This window comes from Saccopteryx bilineata, chromosome 1 (genome assembly GCF_036850765.1).
Source record: "Saccopteryx bilineata isolate mSacBil1 chromosome 1, mSacBil1_pri_phased_curated, whole genome shotgun sequence".
Taxonomy (NCBI): Eukaryota; Metazoa; Chordata; class Mammalia; order Chiroptera; family Emballonuridae; genus Saccopteryx; species Saccopteryx bilineata.
This window is the reverse complement of record NC_089490.1, coordinates 269827816-269850243: the sequence shown is the minus strand read 5'-3', so window position 1 is coordinate 269850243 and position 22428 is coordinate 269827816. Positions and strand designations below refer to the sequence as shown.

Below are 22428 nucleotides of genomic sequence, written 5' to 3'. Positions count from 1 at the left end.
AAAATACATGGCAACAAAAGCAAAAATAAACAAGTAGGGTTACAACAAAGTAAATAACTCTGCACAGCAAGGGAAATAATGAACAAAATGAAAAGGCAACCTAAGAAATGAGAGAAAATATTTGCAAAACACATATCTGATAAGGGGTTAACATATAACATATAAAGAAACTCATATACTGAATAGTAAAACAAGAACAAGAACAAGAAATAATCCAATTAAAAATGGGCAGCAAACCTAAACAGATATTTTCCCAAGGAAGATATACAAATGACCAACAAATTCATAAAAGGTACTCAATATCACCACCCAACAAGGAAATACAAATTAAAACTACAATGAGACAGTACCTCACACCTGTTAGAATAGCATTTACCAAAAAAGCAAGAGATGACAAGTGTTGGCAAGCTTTGAAAAGGAACCCTTGTATATTACTGATGGCAATGTAAATTGGTGTAGCCATTTTGGAAAACTGCATGGGGGCTCCTCAAAACACAGAATTACATATGACTCAATAAAATCATTACTGAGTATATATCCAAAGGAAATAAAATCATTATCTTGAAGATATATCTGTACTCCCATGTGAACTGCAGCGTTATTCACAATAGTCAAGATATGGAGCCCTGGTGGGTTGGCTTAGCAGTAGAGCGTCAGCCCGGCATGTGGAAGTCTTGGGTTTGATTCTTGGCCAGGGCACACAGGAGAGGCACCCATGTGCTTCTCCACCCTTCCCCATCCTTTCTCTCTGTCTCTCTCTTCCCTTCCCGCAGCCAAGGCTCCATTGGAGCAAAGTTGGCCCGGGCACTGAGGATGGCTCCATGGCCTCCACCTCAGGTGCTAGAATGGCTCCAATTGCAGCAGAGCGATGCCCCAGAGAGGCTGAGTATTGCCCCTGGTGGGCATACCAGGTGGATCCTGGTTGGGCAGATCTCAGTTGGGCACATGCAGGAGTCTGTCTGTCTGCCTGCCTCCCTGCCTCCCCCCCACCTTCTGACTTTGGAAGAATACAGAACAAAAAAAGGTATGGAAACAGCCTAACTGTCTATTGACAGAGGAATAGATGAAAACATGGTACATAGGCACAATGGAGTATTATTCAGCTATGAGAGTATAGGCACAATGGAGTATATATTTCAGCTATAAGAAAGAAGGAAATCTTGCCATTTGCAACAACATTAATGAACTTGGTAGACATCATGCAAAGTGAGGTAAGCCAAATAGAGAAAGACACATGCTGTATAATCTAACTCATATGTAGAATTAAAAGAGTCAAACCTATAGAAGCAGAGAGTAGATCAATAATTTCTAGGAGCTGGGAGGAGTGGGGAAAATGGGTAGATGTTGGTCAAAGGGTACCAACTTTTACTTACAGGATGAATGAGTTCTGGACAGCTAACATATAGTATGGTGATTATAGTTGATAATGCTGTATTGTAAGCTTGAATGTTGCTAAGAGAGTAAATCTTAAGTGATCTTACCACCCACACCAAAAAAATGGTAACAATGTAAGTGATGAATGTGTTCATTAAATTGATTGTGTATAAGTGTGCTGATTTAATATGTTCATTAAATTTCACCATGTATAAGGTATATCAAAACATTACACTGAATACCTTAAATATATATAATTTTTGCTTGTCAATTATACCTCAATAAATATGGAAAAAAAGATGATCATGTTCTAGAGCAGGTGAGCACGAGTATATTTTGGGTTAGAAAGGAAGAAGGAAATGTATAAAGGATTAGATGCTTCAGTAGGTTGAAACATCATAAAGCTCAGAGTAGATTTCCATCCTGCTGCTGATCTGTATATAAGTTGTCCTCACATGGGTTGAACCAGTAGTGGGAAAATTATCGTGACTTGTGTGGAAGAGGAAAAGGTTATATACAGTTAATTTTTAAAAACTACCTAATTCACTTATCCTCAGACACAGCTCTGCATAATGAATTCTGGAATGTGGCTAGTGTCAGCTCCAGTTGTGGATGGAGGAAGCAGTCTTCACCAAACTTAATTGCTAATGGCTATGAAACTTGGCATGGTGGACTAGGGTGAACAGATGCCATCATAACCACTGGACACCTGTCTTTCTCAGCTCTGAAAATACCTGCTACTTTACACATGAGCAGAGGTGGAGAAATGAGAAAATCTGTCCTTGGACACTTAACTTCTAAACCTGATGCCAGGTTCCAGTGCTGCCATCCTCGGTGGAGTATTTCCAAGTCTCCTCTAGGGGTTGAGAAATGCTGGTCATGGCCTCAGTGCCACAGGACAGACGCACACCATTCCCTCAGCTGCCAATCCACGCTGGTAATTTGAGAACTAGCAGCTGGTGACATTCCCTCTTCACATACTGTTGCCTCTAGCAGGCCACTCCACATCTGAGCCAAAGAAATTGCTTCTTGCATTTGCCTAGACTTTGAAAGTACCCACTCACTTGGTGGGCAGCAATTGGCAAGAAGGGGAAACCCCCAGCCACGGAAGACTTCGAGAAGACTGGTTCTTGCCCTTTAGAATCATCTGTATTCATGCCACTCACTAGAGGTCAATGTGTATGTATTATCAGCCTTCGTCAGCCAGTGGGAAGAAGGCCAGTTAATGATTTTTTTGGCTCTATCAAAATCAATTAACATGTTGCTGCACTTAGCAGCACCAAGGCAAAGGACCAGTAAGCTTCCCCAACCTAAAATAGGTTCATCCTACTCTTTATCTCTGCAGCATAATACAACATCTCAAATTGCTGGCGTGTCAAAAGGCCACAGCCCCTTCAGGCACACAGAGTCAATTTATGTCTGACTTAATGTTGTTTTTTTAAAAATATTCATAAACAACTTCAGCCCTTGACTCACCAGGCACAGGCAGTGAATTAGCAGGAAGACGCAATGTGAGGACAATGGGGACATGGGTGAGAGAAGGGCAGGAGATGCGTTGCTCACAGGAAATAAAAAGCTCTAAAGCCCAAAGTATTTCCCTTCATTTTTTTCCATAGAGGTCCCTTGAGGTTATGTAGCTGGATGCTGTCAGAGCTGAGAGCAAACTGGCTTATTATAAACGATTCATTCTACCTTCCGACACTTCCAGGCTCTGTTATGTTGTTTGATTTAGTACTCCGTCCTCAAGCCAAAGCAGGCGCCTGTCTAAGAAGGCATAGAACTTAAGAAATTTTACTTGTCCCTGATCTTACTTCCTCCTTTAAGGGCAGTTCTCCTTTTTATGAAAAATAGGCCTACAGCAATTCAGTTTTGACAAGTGACAGAGAAAGGAAAGACTTTTTGAATTAATTAATGGCATATATTTTGAGAAGAAATCTGTAATAAAGTTTTGGGTATAAACCACCGTTTCTTCCTGTCTAAGGGATATTGGAGGCACTTCAATAAATGTTGCATGGTTTATTGACAAATTTAGTGAATTGTTTCAAATAGTCTTTTCTGTTAGATTAGAGGAAGTTTTAGACTAAAACCCAATAGTAACAATAACAAATACAGCATTGAACCTTTACTTACTCTGTACATTATCTACAATTTACAGATGAGAAAATGGAAAGACAGTACAGCTGAGTAGTTTGCTCAGGTCACACAGCTAGAGACACATACCTATTAACTGGCAGGGATATGAGATTAGATTTATTTATTTTTTTTTGAGAGGCAGTAATTAATTAAAATCACAAAGTTCTCAGTCTTCTCTTTGATTTTTGGAAGAAAAGGTGTTTGTTCCCTGAGGGGCAGTTTACTTATACAAAACAAGGTGAGGCAAAAGTAGGTTTACAGTTGTGAGTGCTCCAAACAGAGTTTATTCTCGTGTTATTATTTATTGCATTATTTTCCATACAAATAACTGTAGGCCTACTTTTGCCCCACCCTGTATAAGCAATAGAGTTAAGTTGAAATTGCTTCAAACACACAAAAGAAGTCCTTAGAAAAAGAAAATAAAGGTTCTGATAGAGGGGGACATATGCTCTTGTAGTCAATGAAGTGGTGCAAAAAGTACACTTACAGATTGATTAAAACTTATGAAAAGGGAAAACATAAAGATATATGAAAATGTTAATTGTTTTATGGTGGTAGAATGATAGGCAAAAATTTTTACTTCTTATCTCGCAATTTCTGGTTGCATTATTATTATTATTTTTATAATGAACAACAGCGTGTTAAAGAAATCAACTATGAAGTCCAGCCTTTCTGTACAAGATGGCTGCTGTTGTCATACAATTACAGCCCAATCAATATGTGGATTACTTTTTCTGATCTTTTATCTCTAATTTTGTAGTTGGGAAACTCTTTTTCCTTTAAGAGTAAGAAAGAATGTAGTCTTTATGTCCATTTTGGACAGTCATTAGTTAAGACAACACACAAGAAAAAGGACATGTTATCATCTGTGAAGGCATTTATTTAAAAATACAAAGTCCCTGATTTCAAAGAGCTTAAAATCTAATAAAATACAACTTAAACTCAATTAAAAAATTGGTATACAGTATCCAGAGATTGCAGACTAATTTCAAATTTGGGAGAATATTTATTATATATCTATTTGATTCCCAGAAACCTTTCTTCTTTACCATTAAAAAATACATATTGGCCCTGGCTGGTTGGCTCAGTGGTAGAGTGTTGGCATGGTGTGTGGAAGTCCTGGGTTTGATTCCCGGCCAGGGCACACAGGAGAAGCACTCATCTGCTTCTCCACCCTTCCCCTTCTCCTTTCTCTCTATCTCTCTCTTCCTTTCCCACAGCCAAGGCTCCATTGGAGCAAAGTTGGCTCAGGCACTGAGTATGGCTCCATGGCCTCCGCCTCAGGTGCTAGAATGGCTTCAGTTGCAATGGTGTAACACTCCAGATGAGCAGAGCATCGCCCCCTAGTTGGCATGCCGGGTGGGTCCTGGTGGGGCACATGCGGGAGTCTGTCTCTCTGCCTTCACCCTTCTCACTTCAGAAAAATACAAAAAAAATACATATCATTTTGCCAAGGAAAAATAAACAAAAGGAAATGGTTTGGGGTTGACTCAAAACTATGAATATTTGAATTCTAATTTTGTTCTAAAGTCAGGAAAGAAAAGGTATTGTACCTGCTGGTATAATACTTTTAAAGCAAATGGAATCCATCATGCATGAAAAACTAATCTCTGACCTTTCCTGGTAATTTTACCTATTGAAACAAGTTTGAGACACTCAGTTGTGGAAAGGAAACAGACATTCGCTCACAGTCTCTAGACTCCAGTTTAGCCGACAGTAATTTTCCATTGATGGGGAGAAAATAATGGAAATTACATAGCTGGTTTTAGACAGGTCCTATATCAACTTCAGCTATGATTCTGCATTTTTCCTTTTGCATGAGTAAAATATTAACCAAGTATGTATAAAAGACGTTATTAATATTTTTTGAGGTTACCTATAATTACAATACTTAATCTAGTTTTGTCTTTTATATTTTATGCATTTGTAGTCCTTGAACAAGCACAGTTAAAAATTCTGCTGAGAAAGGCATACAATATTATATTCTGAAATTCTTTGTACAAATGCTGTAGTAATACAATTTTTTTAATTACTTTAAAATTTCTGTATAGGAAGATTTCTGTAATGTATTTTTCCAAACATACATGGAATACCTTCTAACATGACTCAAGTCAGTTCTGCAAGAGAAATACAAAAAGTACAGTAAAATAAAACTCTGCACATGATTTCTAGAGCAATGAAGCAAAACCTTTGATAAGGGTCAGCGGAAGAGCCTCCGTACCCACACCCAAGAATGCTTAGATAGTCTTGGTAGCATCCCCAGTCATGTCTTACTGAAATTTTGTATTCTTGAATTCCATGATAGCCAAAATTCCAACTGCTAAAGTAAGTGTGTGTGTGTGTGTGTATGAAAACTCACTTGGTAGGGTGAAGTGTTGAAAAGGTGAGAGAAGTACTAACCAAGCAGCCTAAATGAATTAATACACACAAAGGACTTAGAATACTGCCAACACTCAGCCTGGAAACAAAGGTAACAATATGTAATACCAGAAAAGACATTGTTAGTCTATTAAAATATAAAACCTTATCAGTGTCCAGACTTCACAGACACCCTAATAAGTGTAAGCTAAGCTATTATTTATGAGAAAACTTTATACAGGGGGAATATATGGTAAAATATTTTTAACTATAACAACTTATTAAATTTTAACTTAAAAGCATTTACTTATAATTATACTTATTTATATGATTTATCTATGTTTTGTGTCAAGTAATCTTTTAAAAATTTTTAAATGAGCCAACATTGATAATCATTCCTTTAAAATCTAAAAACCATTTTATAAACATAGCACATTTGGAAGTGACAAATCTGACCTGTGAAGACTGAAAAAAAAAGGTGATACAAGATTTGATAAAGAGTATATAATTTATTAATAAATATTGGTTTTTATTTTTTTTATTTTTATTTATTCATTTTAGAGAGGAGAGAGACAGAGACAGAGAGAGACAGAGAGGAGAGAGAGACAGGGGGGAGGAGCTGGAAGCATCAACTCCCATATGTGCCTTGACCAGGCAAGCCCAGGGTTTCGAACCGGCGACCTCAGCATTTCCAGGTCGATGCTTTATCCACTGCACCACCACAGGTCAGGCTAAATATTGGTTTTTAAAAAGTAAAATTCAGCACATTTTTTTCCTTCCTGATCTCTCTCCCTTGTTTCCTTTTCTTCTCTGTTCTTTTCTTTCTTTTTCTTTCCCTCCTGCTTCCCTTTTCCTTCACTCCTTCACCAAACAATGCACCAACTAATACAGCAACAATGTCTTGTTGAAGTATTTTGTTATTTTCATAAATACAAACCAAATAAGTAGTCTGCTATTTTTCAATTTATTTGTAGCAAATAAAAAAATGTAATGTCATTTAATTTTCAAGGTCAGCTGTTCTAAGGACTCATGCCTACAGGAAAGTACTCAAGGTATGAAACCCAGGGCTAGTATCTTTCCTTTTGTATTAGACTTGACCTGATGCTACGTGTACCTTGTTCAGCCACAGCTTATATCAGTTTATATCATACCCTCTTTCTGACTTCACTCTAATTTAGCACCTCATGAGTTATCACAACACACCTGCTATGTTACCTAGATTATGTCTTCTCTCCCTCTGGGAGGGCACTCCTAGTACCTGTCCTTGACCGGGGCTTTTTCCTAAGATAGGTGTAGTAATAAATCCTCAGGTCTATTGCCCTGCCTGGACAAGGTACTGATGCTTAGGGTTGAAATCAGATTTTTCAAGCACAGTCCCTATGACAGTGAGCATTTAAGGGTCTCAGTAGGATTTATTTTGCAAATGAGTAAACATAAATATGTTTCTTAAGTTTGGCCTCTTACTCAGCTTCTTGTCTTTGGGTTCCCCCTTCTCTCTCTTCCTCTTTTTCAAAGGCCTCCTTCAACATCAAGGAGAGTCTGCAGTGGGAAAGTAGTCATAGAGAGAAGCCAGAGCTTTGATCTGGAGTGTCTACGGGATGGAGAGGAAAGGAGCAGTCACACATTTCGTCCTGGTGATGTGAAAAGGAACCTCGAGGTAGCACTGTGCTGGGAAAGGCACCTCTATCTCACTGCACGTGGCCTTCTTGAGTCACTGGTCAGTGCTTAGCCGCACTGGTGCCATAGGATAAAATGAGAAAAAGTGCTGAGTGCAATTTGGGAAGTACAGGGAATTAGGAAGTGAACTCTCTCCTCTATTATTTGACCATGTCACCAGGATCAATATAAAAGGATGATCTCAGAGGAAGGCACACATATACATCTACTCAAGCACCATGAAACTATTTGGACTTGAGAATTTGTCAATCAATTAATACAATTATAATTTCTTTAATTCAGGAATTCAAAATATGGCTAAAATCTCCTGCTTAGGGAGCAAGTAAATAGAGAGCTAGACTGCACTCAATTTGAGGATATCTTCAATGATGAGAAAATTATATTACTTCCATGGGTCATATACTTTCTCAGAGTAACTAGGGCACATTATTGGTACAATAACCAGCACAGTGTCTTAGCTTGGCTTTCGTAAATGTGCTGGGCTCCTGGGAGAAGGCCAAAAACTACATGTTAAGGAAAATACTGAGATCATCTTTTATTGCTTTAGTTCTTATCACTCAGTAGTGCTGTTGAGAGAGGTAACATCGACCTGTAATTAGTCTTAGAGGAAGAGACTGGCGCTGTTGCATTAGAACAAAGGTAACTAATTGTGACCATGAGATGATCATGAAAAAAGCTGGTTCTAATTCTGACCAGTAATCATTCAGCTCAATGAGCAGTTTATGGGCCCATATCACCCCTTTGGAAGGGCCAAGAATAAGGCAAAAAGGAGGTCACTCAAATAGGTTTGCTGTACTGAGTGTCTCTAAGAAACCCATCGGGGACTCCACAAAAGAGCACCCCAGTGTTCCAAAAGTTTGTGGCTGATGGGTCAAATCCTATGATATCTGAAATTTCTATCTACCCTTACGTCATGGATTAATTATTATTCAGTAAATACTCACTGCCTTCGCTGTCTTTCTCCCCCTCACTGTCCTCCCTCAAGGATAATGGGCTTGGCTCTTTTTTTTTTTTTTTTTACTAACAGAATGTGAATACAAATGATCTGCCTGTTCCAAGCTGAGGCATTATGAGTTATACAGTGTTCCACTTGCCATTCTGGGAGTTGCTAACTATACCATGACAAGAACAGGCTCTGGGAAACCACTGATCCAAGAAGAAGGAGAAATATGAGGAACAAACATGAAGGCCCCCTGCAGCCTGAAACAGAGCCATCCCAGCCTACCCGCAGACCTATGAACAAGGAACAAATGCTTATTGTTATATGCTACAAATATTTTGCTATGTAGTGTTATTGTATTAATAGCTAATTAATATACCTTGCAATAAAAGATCAATACACGTAGTGTTCATATTTTTTTTCTCTTGGCATCCTCAGAGTTCTGACCAATTCAACTAGCCCCCAAACTTTATATTTTATTATATCCATTCAAATGTGCCCTAGCAACCTAGCCAATTATCATTTTTCAAATTTGCCTCACATAGAGCACAAGGCCCCTACCCCTTTACAATTCACATCAGTCAAATCTTTACAGGCAAGTATCAACTAAAATTTTTATCTTTTATGAGTAATTTCAGATTCTTCCACTCATTTATCCCTCAGGAAAAATCACTTCCTTCTCCAAACTTTATTGCTCTTTTGCTTTACTTAACACCTTCTACAATAAATTAGAGTCTTATATCATTCATTGATTAATATATCTCTTACCCTCTGAAAGTACTTTAAGAACAGAAATATTTCTCTTACATTTCAGACAGAGTAGGCTCCCCACACTCATTAAGTACAATTTAAATCTATCCACACCCCCTCCAAAATCGGCTTCTACTTTGTGTGTCATAACTCAATAAAGGTCAGTTTCATCCTCCTAGTTGACCAACCTGAAATCTGAATGATTATTGATTCCTACTTCTCTCACTTCCTATTAACTAAGTCCTGATTAGTCAAAGCTCCTAAATGTCGATCAAATATATTTACTTTTCTGTAGCTCTATCACCATCTCCCCCCAGAATTATTGCAACTGATTCTCATTTGTTCCATCTACCTCCAGTCTTAACCATGTATAAGTTGATTTCCTGGTCAAATAAGTATTTTTAAGTGTAAATCTGTTTATGTCATTTGCTGCTTAAAATCTTTCATTGGCTCCCTACTGTGGCAGAATAAAATATGAATTTCTATATGACTTATTATATACTCCAGTATATGTCTCCAGCCTAATTTCTGATTGGTAGCCACCTTGTGCTTTATACTTTAGACAAATTGGTGTTCAGCGTCCTCCCAAACCCACCATGACCTCTCTTATTCACAGTCCTTTGCACATGCTACTCTGTCTATCTGATCTCCTCTTTCTCCTCCCCCCACCATTCCCTGGGGTATCTCCTCTTGTCCTTGATATCTCAGGTCAGATAACACTCTCCTTTACCCTTTCTCTAGCAAGCCTGACTAGGTGCCCTTCTTGTATATTTCTATAGTATCTGGACTTACACTGTAACTTCTCATTAACTTGTAGCTGACTCTATAGGTGTCCTAAACAAGTCATTTCTCCCTCTGACTAGAACTGAAGTGTAATTCAAATACCCACACGCCTTTGTGGCCATGTACTTTTGGGGCAGTGGGCCTCAGCCATGGTCCCCATGAAGGAAACCTGATTGTCTCAGCTAATCAGGGAAGCACCATCTCTGTGGCAGTGACTGGTTAAGACATTATAGCATGTGATGCAATTGTGATCAATGAGACCATGAGGAGAAGTCAGGGGGAGTCGGTTTGGGAAGGGTTTTTCTCTATTTTAGAAGAAGACATAAAGAAAAGAAGATCTTTCTTTTTTCGCTAGGCATAGTTATTTGCATTTGATACATAGGATGTTGACAGACATTTTGGGGTCATGGGGAAAAGTTAAAAAAAAAACACCAACATTACATTTGAAGATGGCAAAAAATAAAGATGGAAAGGACTCACTGAGTTACTGAGTGATTTCAGCTTCCCACCTCAGGTTTAAGCCAACTGAGTTACAGCTTTCTGTTACAGCTATAAGCATTCTAACATACTTATCTCTTTTCCTTACTGATATTAGTATGAATTCATGCTTATACATAAAAGCTGTAAAAATCTAATTTAAAGAAAACATCTTAGAAAGCTACATGATCTTATGTCAAACTGAGAAGGAAAACTATTATTAATGTGGTACCATATATAGAGACTCACAATCAGCATTTGAGGAAAATGCTTTAGAAGTCTACTAATTTATTCTCTGGGTCAGAGAATAAAATAAAACTGGAAGAGCCCTTTGTAAAGGAGGTATGAAATGATCACAGGGGTCTCACTGTCCCCAACGCAGAAGCCTCCAGAAACGTGACCTAATTCCATTTCTTTTCTTTTCTACCCCTTGCCCTTCCCTCTCTTCCTCCTGCCAGCTCAGGATTTATTGCAAGAACTGAAGTTAAAAAGGACAAAACTTCGCCAACATATTCACCTGAGCTCTGAGCAACGACCCAAGAAAAGGACAAGGTGATATCCAAACTCACAATTATATGAACCTTTTTTAGACCAGAACATTGAAGAATGTACAATAGTAGTCTCTTTGTTCATACTGAATTTCTCACTAGAAAACAGGAATTTGAAGTATAGTAAGAAAGAGAAATCCTCTTATTTTTTGTTTATAAACCTCTAAAAATAATTGGCGAGCTTATATTCGTACGACAGGTAATTTCTTTCTACCTTCATTTGATGCATTTAATATTAAGTGCATGGCAGGAGTCATGTAGCCTATTAGATAGCAGACCCTGCTACTTATCAATAACAGAAACAATTCTTCAATTTCACAAGGAAGTGAAAGATAATGATGGCTAATATGAATAAACTAGATCACTGTCTGATCACATATAAAAACTGATTAACAATTAAACTACTACTAATACTGCAAATGAAACGGATTGTAAAATGAGATGATTTGCTTAAGGTAGAAATAATCTCTTGGGATTTTAGTAGAAGTATGTACAACCATCTGAGCCAATACTTTTGGTGATTTGTTTATTTACTATTTTGTGGGGGTGGAGAGTAAAATTTATAATATTTCAATTTCTCTAATGTATAGGTCTGTTTCAGTTCTTTTAAAAAAATAGCTTGTTTAGTCAGTTTGGGTTAAGTTTTATTTTTATGCTTTTAAATTAAAATAAAGCTTTATAAATAAGCAATAATAAAAATACTACAGCTTTTAAAATGTATGAAAATATAAAATCATTTCCCCCTCCCTGTGATTCTAGAGCTCTACTGTCTAATAGGTAGCCCCACGCCACATGTAGCTATTAAGTCCTTGAAATATGTGTAACCCAGACTGAGATGTGCCGAAGTATAATATACACTACTCTGCATTTTGAAGACTTAGTATGAAAATATGAATGCAAGATAACTTACTAACGATTTTTTTCATGTTTATTACATGTTCAGATTATAATGCTTGGGATATAATGACTAAAAATATATATATTCTTAAAATTAAGTTCATTTTTTTACTTTTTAAATATGACTACTAAAAAATGAAAAATTGCATATATGGTATATATTTCCATTGGGCAGCCCTGTTCTAAACGTTGATTAGCTCCTCTCACATGATGCCCTGCATTATAGATATTGACATATATGTAATCTCTAAACATGTTATGATAAAAAGGGATACTCCCTCTAAATAGATATATGTTTTTGGAAAAGTCATATACTCGTGTGGGTTTCCATTGTTCCACTGCTAAAATAGCTGCATGAGATGAGCCCTAAATTCCTTTCCAATTCTCACATATTTAATGCCTTTATAATTTCCAAATAGATTCCAAGGCTATGAGCTACAGTTCATGTGATAGTTCATTTCAGTTTAACAAATATTTCTCGTGTCTCTATCATATGTAAGGTCTTGTGATAAGGTAAGTTTACCTCTAAACATCTTTAATGGTATTTAGCACTATTTTTTACTCTTGGCAACTCCTTGAGAAATATTTATGGAATGAATGAATGCGTTATTCTGCTCTGTCTTATATGTTAACACAGAAGGGAAAAATTCTCTCACACACATATAAGCGAAATTACTGACTGTGAATGAAATACCCTCCAAATTTTTCTTTTCAAAAACCGAGTTGTGATTCTTTTACAGAAATCCAAGGGACCCTCTGAATGGTCACTGAACCTCACAGCTAAAAATGCCTTACTCCTTCTGAGAAATGGAAAAGGCATTGTGATTCTAAGGAAAGAGTGCTCCAATTTTAGCTGCCTTTGTCCTCTTTGAGGCTTGTCTGGGTCAATAATTAGCAACACAGCTTCTGAGACTGAGTGAAGGCAGAGGATGATAAACAAGTGCAAATGAGCTGTCTCAGAAGAGCAGTGACACAAAGAAAGAGAACACTTGAGAGCCACCCTGTCAAGGTGTTCCCATTAGGAAGGCCAAAAAATGAGAAATTGAAAGTTAATACACCAGAACCTAGTTGTGTGGCTTATTTAACCAAATCCACTGTTAATTTAATGCATTTTCACCTCCTATTTTAGTGAGGACTTCTAAAATAATCCTAAATGTTTCTCAAAATCTGCTCATTTAATTTTACTGGGATTCTTTTTTTAATTTTATTTATTTATTTATTTATTTATTTATTTTTCTGAAGTTGGAAACGGGGATGCAGTCAGACAGACTCCCGCATGTGCCGGACCAGGATCCACCCAGCACACCCACCAGGGGGCGATGCTCTGCCCATCCGGGGCGTCGCTCTGTTGCGACCAGAGCCACTCTAGCGCCTGAGGCAGAGGCCACAGAGCCATCCTCAGCGCCTAGGCCATCTTTGCTCCAATGCAGCCTCGGCTGCGGAAGGGGAAGAGAGAGACAGAGAGGAAGGAGAGGTGGAGGGGTGGAGAAGCAGATGGATGCTTCTCCTGTGTGCCCTGGCCGGGAATTGAACCCGGGACTCCTGCACGCCAGGCTGACGCTCTACCACTGAGCAAACCGGCCAGGGCCCTTTACTGGGATTCTTAAACTTCTTTTTATTTTTTATTTTCTAAACTATAAGAGGAAGACATTAGGAAACAAAGTCTGATATATTAGAAAGAATGCTAGACCAAGAGCTAGGAAATCTGATTACCTGGTTTTAGAAGGGCTACAAACTTGTGAGGTGAGAAACTGTTTAGTTTTTTCTATCAGTTTTTTTATCTAAAAATCAGGATGAAGCCTTGTGTATTTTAAAGCTTAGGGAGGGCATAAAATGATAAGAAAAAGCATTTATCAATATGAAAATATTCTACAAATATAAAATATTTTATGCATAATCATCAGAAAAGTCTTGTATGTGCTTAGATCTAGTAATACTATGTGTGGTCCTAGATCCAAAGAAGAAGACAAAGAAGAAACATATATAACAAAAATATTACATTTACTATTAGAAATAGCACAATACTCATAAAACTATATAAGAGCATTTGGTGCAGTAGTTAACTATACAGACTCTGGAGACATACTAGTAGGAGTTGAGGTCTGACTGTACCATTTATTAGCTGTATGATTTGGAACTGTTGGTCAAATAAGTTTGTAATATATATGCTTGCTCGCTTATAGTTTGCATTGGGTATGGGGGACAGGCTGTAAGCAGGCAGGGTCGTTATAGCCTAAAGCTTAGTTTTAAGACTAAGCTTTTCCCCATACCCTTGACTGTTGCATGATGTGGGGTGGTGCACTCTCCTGAGGAATCCCATTATGCCTCAGATAAATGACTTTGTATCAGAGACTTCCTTGTTTGTATATTGGATTAAACTAGGTTTCGATTTCTACACTATAAAGTGGGGCAGAGGAGCCCATGCTGGAGGAGAGCAGAAAAAGACCACGTGGAGGAGAGGAGAAGCAGCCAAGATGGCAGAGTGCTGAAGGAGAAGGTAGTTTGTGCAGTTTGTGCAGAGAGAAGGAGATGGGGAACAGAGGTGAATAAGGCTGGTGAGGTAGAAACCTTTGATTCTAGGAAACTCAGATAAGTCAGTTGCTTTGGGAGCCCTAAATGGAAAAGGAAATGTTTACCCACTGTGTATATTTCTTGCCCACCAGGTGCAAGCTAGAATTAAAGCTAATGGGCCACCAGTTCTTGGCTCCATTGTTGTTTCATTACCGTCTGTCTGAATCAAATGTGAACCTGCAGGGGCCAGGTGGCTGTGATGGTAGCCGCGACTACTGGCCATACAGGAACATATCACTTAACCATGCTATTCTTTAGTTTTCTTAGCTACAGAATAGGAGTAAATAAATGTATACACCTCATTTGTTTACTGTGAGGAATAAACTTTATAAAACACTATAACAGTGCTGGCACTTAGGTATTATATAAGTGTTTATAATACTTAGGTATTATATAAGCTGTTTATTTGAGAGTTTACTCTTTGATGCTTTAAACTCGAGATTTATTGCCTAACTAGTGTTTGTTTTACACTGCTTGAAAAATAGTGTAAATTTTCCACGTGCGCAACTGATGCTGGAAGTATCACAAACACATGCTCGGAGAGCAAAAAAAAAGTAATTTTAGTACATAACTCACAAAACGAGAGCCTAGATAATCTACACATTTTAGAGGGCTTTTGAATACATGTGTGAAACAAAGTATATTCATGTGGGAGCTTGGTACAATGTGTGGTTTTCTTTGTTTTTATGTTTTCCCCAGGTACTGAAATATTAATAATTACTCAATGGGTCTCGTATCTGCACTGTGATTTTAAAAATCACTTTCACATCCATTACCTCATTAGAAGTTCAGGGCTATTAAAAGTAGACAATGAAAATGCTGAGGTCACCGGTTCGAAACCCTGGGCTTGCCTGGTCAAGGCACATATAGGAGTTGATGCTTCCAGCTCCTCCCCCCTTCTCTCTCTCTGTCTCTCCTCTCTCTCTCTCTCTCTCTCTCTCTCTCTCTCTGTTTCTCCCTCTCCTCTCTAAAATGAATAAATAAAAGTAGACAATGAGGCCTGACCTGTGGTAGCGCAGTGGATAAAGCGTCTACCTGGAACACTGAGGTTGCCGGTTTGAAAGCTTGGGCTTGCCTGGTCAAGGCACATATGGGAGTTGATGCTTCCTGCTCCTCTTCCCCTTCTCTCTCTGTTTCTCTACTCTCTCGCTCTCTCCCTCTCTCTCTCTCTCCTTTCTAAAATGAATAAATAAAATTTAAAAAAATTTAAAAAAAAAGTAGACAATGAATTTACTTTCACTCTTGCCTTCTCTTAGGGGAATCAAATCAACTGAACACTTGAGAAAAAAGGGTGGGTCCTTTGCCAAATAATTCTGGCAGCTCCTAAGCCTGAGCTATTCATCTGAGCTGAATTCAGGCCTGGAAGGATCTAGAGGGGTAATTCATCGCTCAGCAGACCTTGCTGACCCTGTACTGTGGTCAGCCATACCTTCTCCAGGCAAGTGTCTGTCAATAAGTTGATCATTGACTACAGCTTCCTCTAGAGCAGGGGTCAGGAACCTATGGCTAGCAAGCCAGATATGGCTCTTTTTTTTTTCTTTCTTTCTTTTTTTTTTTTTTTGTATTTTTCTGAAGTTGGAAACGGGGAAGCAGTCAGACAGACTCCCGCATATGCCCGACTGGATCCACCTGGCATGCCCACCAGGGGGCGATGCTCTGACCATCTGGGGCGTTGCTCTGTCGTAACCAGGGCCATTCTAGCGCCTGAGGCAGAGGCCACAGAGCCATCCTCAGCGCCCAGGCCAACTTTGCTCCAATGGAGCCTTGGCTGTGGGAGAGGAAGAGAGAGACAGAGAGGAAGGAGAGGGAGAGGGGTGGAGAAGCAGATGGGCGCTTCTCCTGTGTGTCCTGGCCGGGAATTGAACCCGGGACTCCTGCACGCCAGGCCGACGCTCTACCACTAAGCCAACCGGCTAGGGCCCAGATGTGGCTCTTTTGATGGCTGCATCTGGCTTGCAGACAAATATTTAATAAAAAAAAAAGTTAAAAATATAAAATATTCTCATGTATTACAATCCATTCATTTCCTACCGCTCATGTTCATGGTTGTAGGTGGCTGGAGCCAATCACAGCTGTCTTCCAGGACAACACCAAATTTTTATTGGATAATGTGTAACATACACGGGTCACTGTATGGCTCTCATGGAATTACATTTTAAAATATGTGGCGTTCATGGCTCTCTCAGCCAAAAAGGTTCCCGACCCCTGCTCTAGAGGAAGGCCATTTTTGATGCTTTACCAAATCTAAGAGCCTAAGACAAAGAAGGAGACTCAGAGTAGGTAGAGACTTTCTCTAGGATTTTTCACATAGGCTATATAAGGTTGTATCATTCTATTTGTTGGATTCCTAGGTGATTTTTTTATGAGATTATATCTACTGGAAAGAAAAGTCTTGGGCTGATTCTTGTCTAATTTGACCAACTATTACATTATAAATGTTGATTTAGAGCCCCCAAATCAGGAAAATATGATAGAGATGACAGTTCGAAGCAAATGTTTTCCTGGCATCATTTGTTAGGAAATCCCCTAGCAAAAAGCATTAACATATACAATCTCGTAAGGCCCTGATTAAAACTAATCAGATTGCTTGCTTCAGAAAGCAATTGTTCTCAGAAATTACATTGTCTAAATACTTACTTAAACCCTTTAATATACAATGACAACCAAATATACTAACTACAGGTTAATCTTTTATCATTAGTCATAGTAAAATGTCAAAGGTCATGATTGGATTAACAATTGTGATAAGACTTTAGGCTCTGCAATTATTAAACTGAGCACATCTGTAGTCACTCTAGGACGAAAACAAGATGATTTTCAAAGTTCTCTCATCATCTTGTGTTTTGGGAATTTAGTCCTTCCTTCATTCTATAATTTGAACTTAAATCTTTTAAAGGTTTAACCAAAAATATAAAAGAATGTAAAACACTTAACAGTAGGCCCTGTTGTCTACTTACTCAACATCACTCTTCCCTCCCCCAACACTGAGAGCAGAGCCTGAAACCCAGTAATATTTTATAAAAAAGTATTTATAAAATAAATTAATATCTTAGAAGTTTGGTTCATTCTAACCATACTAATACTTTAATTTATCTATAGACATAATAGTTTGAAACACATTAAGAGAAGTTGATCAAGATTAAATAACAACAGCAAAAATGTTTTCCTTTGCAGGAACATAGTGCTAAATTAAATTGTTGCAAAGTCAAAAAGCACTCTACAAATTAATTACAGAGCATTATAAAGTGAGTCAAAGCCATTATATAAATAAATAATGCACACTCTGCTAAAGGTTCTTGCTATTATGTGTAAGCCCTCAGGATGAAAACTGGGAGTCCTATTTTTAATATGTTTGTCACATTAATTAATGAGCAATATAAACAATTTATGCAAGCACGTCATCTAAGTATTACTCTCGGGGACCAGAGGGACATTTCAGTAACCAGAACTAAAAACAGGGAGCAGCACTCTCTTGATTTGGAAAATACTTCTGAATTTCTTGATTTTCCCCAAGGGGTAGGGTTTAAGCAAAATCTGACACAGAGAAGAAATATAGAATTGAAGCAAACTTTTTCTTGGTAAGGGAAATATAATCCTTTCACTATTGTGAGATGGTTTGGACCCTGTTCCCAAACTGGCACCAGGAACCTGTTTTTTTTTTGGGGGGGTTGTATTTTTCTGAAGTTGGAAACGGGGAGGCAGTCAGACAGACTCCCACATGTGCCCGACTGGGATCCACCCGGCATGCCCACCAGGGGGCGATGCTATGCCCATCTGGGGCATTGCTCCGTTGCGACCAGAGTCATTCTAGCACCTGAGGCAGAGGCCATGGAGCCATCCTCAGCGCCCGGGCCAACTTTGCTTCAATGGAGTCTTGGCTGCAGGAGGGGAAGAGAGGGACAGAGAGGAAGGAGAGAGGAAGGGGTGGAGAAGCAGATGGATGCTTCTGCTGTGTGCCCTGGCTGGGAATCGAACCCGGGACTCCTACACACCAGGCCAATGCTCTACCACTGAGCCAACCGGCCAGGGCCTAGGAACCTGTTCTTTATGGCATTCATATCACCTCCTCCTTCACCAAGTTCTCTTACAGAACGAGGGGGAGCATGCCTTAACACTCCCCTACTCCCTACTAATGTCAATTAAAATTAGTTCTTGGAAAAAAAATCTCATCTCATATATTCATGCTTGTATAAATTCAAATCATTTTACCTTTCCATGAAGTATTTGCCTTTTTGGTCTTAGTCGCAGTGTAAAAAGACACAAAGATAGAAACTTTTTTTTTCTAAAGAAATTTTAAGCATTAGATATCAGAAAGATAAGATCTCTTAGTTTGTTTATTTGGTTTATTTTTCTGTCACTGAAATTACACATGCAGAAATTTAGGCCCACTGTGTCAGCTACTTAAAAAGGAACCACACGATTCATTCACTGGTGTTGTTCAAGCTGCGTCACTTCCCTGGTTACACATAACACTGGTTGCCTTGGCCAACTCATCAGAGTCCTAATGTCCGACACATCTCTGAGTTTTGGATGGATGCCTCTGCTCTGAGGACTCACCGCCTTCTCAATGGGAGCACAGCTGAAGCCTGTCTTCCACCTTGTCTTCCACCAAACCACCATCCTTTCTCACTTGCCATTTCCCAGGCTTTAGAGCAGGGGTAGTCAACCTTTTTATACCTACCACCCACTTTTGTATCTCTGTTAGTAGTAAAATTTTCTAACCACCCACCAGTTCCATAGTAATGGTGATTTATAAAGTAGAGTTACAGCAAGTTAAAGCATATAATAGTAATTACTTACCAAGTACTTTATGTTGAATTTTTGCTAAGTTTGGCAGAATAAATCTTTATAAAACAACTTACTATAGTTAAATCTATCTTTTCATTTATACTTTGGCTGCTCTGCTACCGCCCACCATGAAAGCTGGAACACCCACTAGTAGGCGGGAGGGACCAGGTTGACTGCCACTGCTTTAGAGCTTAGTTATGACTGACCTTTTTTCTCCATAACTAACTGCACTAGCTGCCAATTTTTTTTTTTTTTTTTTTGTATTTTTCTGAAGTTGGAAAAGAGGAGGCAGTCAGACTCCCGCATGCGCCCGACCGGAATCCACCCGGCATGCCCACCAGGGGGCGATGCTCTGCGCATCTGGGGCGTCGCTCTGCTGCAATCAGAGCCATTCTAGCGCCTGAGGCAGAGGCCACAGAGCCATCCTCAGCGCCCGGGCAAACTTTGCTCCAATGGAGCCTCGGCTGCGGGAGGGGAAGAGAGAGAGAGGAAGGAGAGGGGGAGGGGTGGAGAAGCAGATGAGTGCTTCTCCAGTGTGCCCTGGCCAGGAATCAAACCCAGGACTCCCGCACACCAGGCTGACGCTCTACCACTGAGCCAACCGGCCAGGGCTAGCTGCCAATTGTAATGATGTTACACCTCTACAGTGTTTTCAGAAACTACCTTTTTTTCTAGTTCCTCTTCTATAAATTTAGTTTTATATCTCATTACTTTCTTTTCTTTCTTTCTTTTTTTATAAATGAAAGTAGTATTTGCTCATTGATTAGTTTGTTAGGGCTGCCATAACAAATATCACATGGATGGCTTAAATAACAAAAAATTTATTTTCTCACATTTCTGGATACTTTTCTCCTTGTCTCTTAAATGGCCATCTCTTACCTTTGTCCCCATTTAGTCCCTCTGAGCCTGTGTTCTAATCTTTTATAAGGACACCAGTCATTTTAGATTAGTGCCCCCTTCTCCATATGACCTCATTTAACCTTAACCGCCTCTTTTAAGGTCTTATTTCCAAACAAGGTCACAATTTGAGATACTGGGGTGAGGAATTCAGTGTAAATTTTGGGAGAACACATTTCAGTTCACTACACTCATATTTTTCCTATGGCATATGTTCTCATCCAAGAATCATGTTTCCCCCCCAACCTTTTGATAGTCTTTAGAAAAACCGTGTTTTACAACCACAGACACATCCTTAAGCAAAGCCCCTCTCTTCAGAATCTGAATCTATGATCCCATGTTAATGTCCCTATTTCTCATTCAAGACCTTGCACAAATCAAATTTCTGTTTTCAAGTTTATTTTCCCATGATTCCAGTAAAACACAGTCACCCTGGATTTCTCAAACACAGGCCACTGTTTCTTACTTCTCTCGCTTCTATTTGCATTTTTCTAAAAACAACATCATCCTTCCAGACTCTAATGAAATGCCAGTATAATTTAGTATCACCTTTCCTAAATCACATACATACTATCCTCAAAACAACAATGGTTTCCAGTTCCTTTAGTTATAGCCCACTTACCCGACCTTCTCCAATTTTATTTATTTTTCTGTGCTGGTTTCCTTGCTCCCTAAATCCTAATACCCCTTTAACAGAGGGCTCGTCAAATCATGAATACTGAATAAACCATTTATTGAGTTGAAAAAAGTCAGTCTTTTTGACATTGTTTCCAGGGCTAATATAATTAAAATGTCCCTCCCAAATTATTATTTATTCTTATTTTCATCTTATAGACATGGCATAAATCATGGCCTGATGACTAAGAGATTATAATGGTTATTTTTATTATAATGGATAATTTTCCTCACCCAAACAAATAATTCTTTCATTTTTGACAAATACCTATGTATATATCTGTCTATATGTATGTATATATATGAACAATCTATAATTATATAGATCAATACATGTATATGTATATGCTTTCTTTTTTATTTATTTTTTCATTTTTATTTTTTTTTAGTGAGAGGAGGGGAGGCAGAGAAACAGACTTCTGCATACACCCCAACTGGGATCCACCCAGAAAGCCCACTAAGGGGCAATGCTCTGCCCATCCAGGGCCACTGCTCCTCTGCTCAGAAACCGAGACACGTTTTAGCGCCTAAGGCAGAGGCCCCAGAGTCCTCCCCAATGCCTGAGGCCAACTCGCTTAAATCAATCAAGCCATGGCTGCAGGAGGGAAAGAGAGAGAGAGAGAGAGAGAGAGAGAAAGAGAGAGAGAAGGAGGAGGGGGAGAGGTGGAGAATCAAATAGTCACTTCTGTGTGCCCTGACCGGAAATTGAACCTGGGACATCCACACACTGGGCTGATGCTCTACCACTGAGCCAATTGGCCAGGGCCATACATGCTTTCTTTACCAAATTGTTTTGGTGACATTTGTGAAAACTAAAAGAATGCTTCTATTATTTACATTACTATAGGTTAGAGAACCTTAGGGCCCATTATTAGTGACTGGCTTGCCTAAAGTTTTGTAAGATGTGGCTTCAACACACTTATAAGTCATTTCTTGTTTATTTTCCATTCCACTTCAGTCTTTAAAAGGTTTACTCTACATTTGACACATAGATCTTAGTTATTGCCTACCTTCTTATTTTTGAGAAACCTTTAGAACTTAAGGCTTTTAATAGGCCAAATTCAGCCAACTCTTAGCAAGTTTTGCCCATAGGCTTTTTCAATTTCCTTAATCCTGCTCCATTTATTACAGAGACTAGAAAGCAAATAACTTTCCAGTCTCCTTCCCATCAGAGATGTCCATATGGCTGGCATAGCTTTGACTAATGTGCTATAAACTGAATGTCTTTTGTGGGCTTTGGGGAAGGCTTTTGTGTTTCTGATAAGTGGGATAGGAAAAACTAGAGCTTCCTCTTCTCTCTTCTCCCTTCTCCCCTCTCCTCTCCCCCTCACCACATGCAATGCAGACAGGCTGTCTGCAGTTGCAATAGTCATCTTGCTATCATAAGGAACAGACCAAGATAATTTTATGGATGCTGGCCTTCTGCAAATGATGATTACATCATAAAACAGCTGAAATGCCTCCAGTGGCTACTTAAAAGTATCTTTATTTGTCTGAGCCATTGTAGGTCTAGGCTTCTTATTTGCAGCTCAAAGCACTTAAAAGTACTATACCAAAGTT

At 38.9% G+C, this 22428-nt stretch overlaps 1 protein-coding gene across 14 annotated transcripts in view; it reads right to left on the bottom strand.

Moving 5' to 3' along the window:
- Nucleotides 1–22428, bottom strand: part of PDE4D (phosphodiesterase 4D) — a 1576413-nt gene that overhangs the window by 357081 nt on the left and 1196904 nt on the right. The window contains exon 1 of one of the 14 annotated variants that reach the window (XM_066242877.1): nt 7330–7590. The exons of the other annotated variants lie outside the window; for them this stretch is intronic. Coding sequence (XP_066098974.1) covers nt 7330–7394 — 65 coding nt within the window. The 5' untranslated portion in view covers nt 7395–7590. Of the gene's footprint in view, nt 1–7329; nt 7591–22428 lie in introns of those variants that run through there. 14 annotated transcript variants of the gene reach the window in all.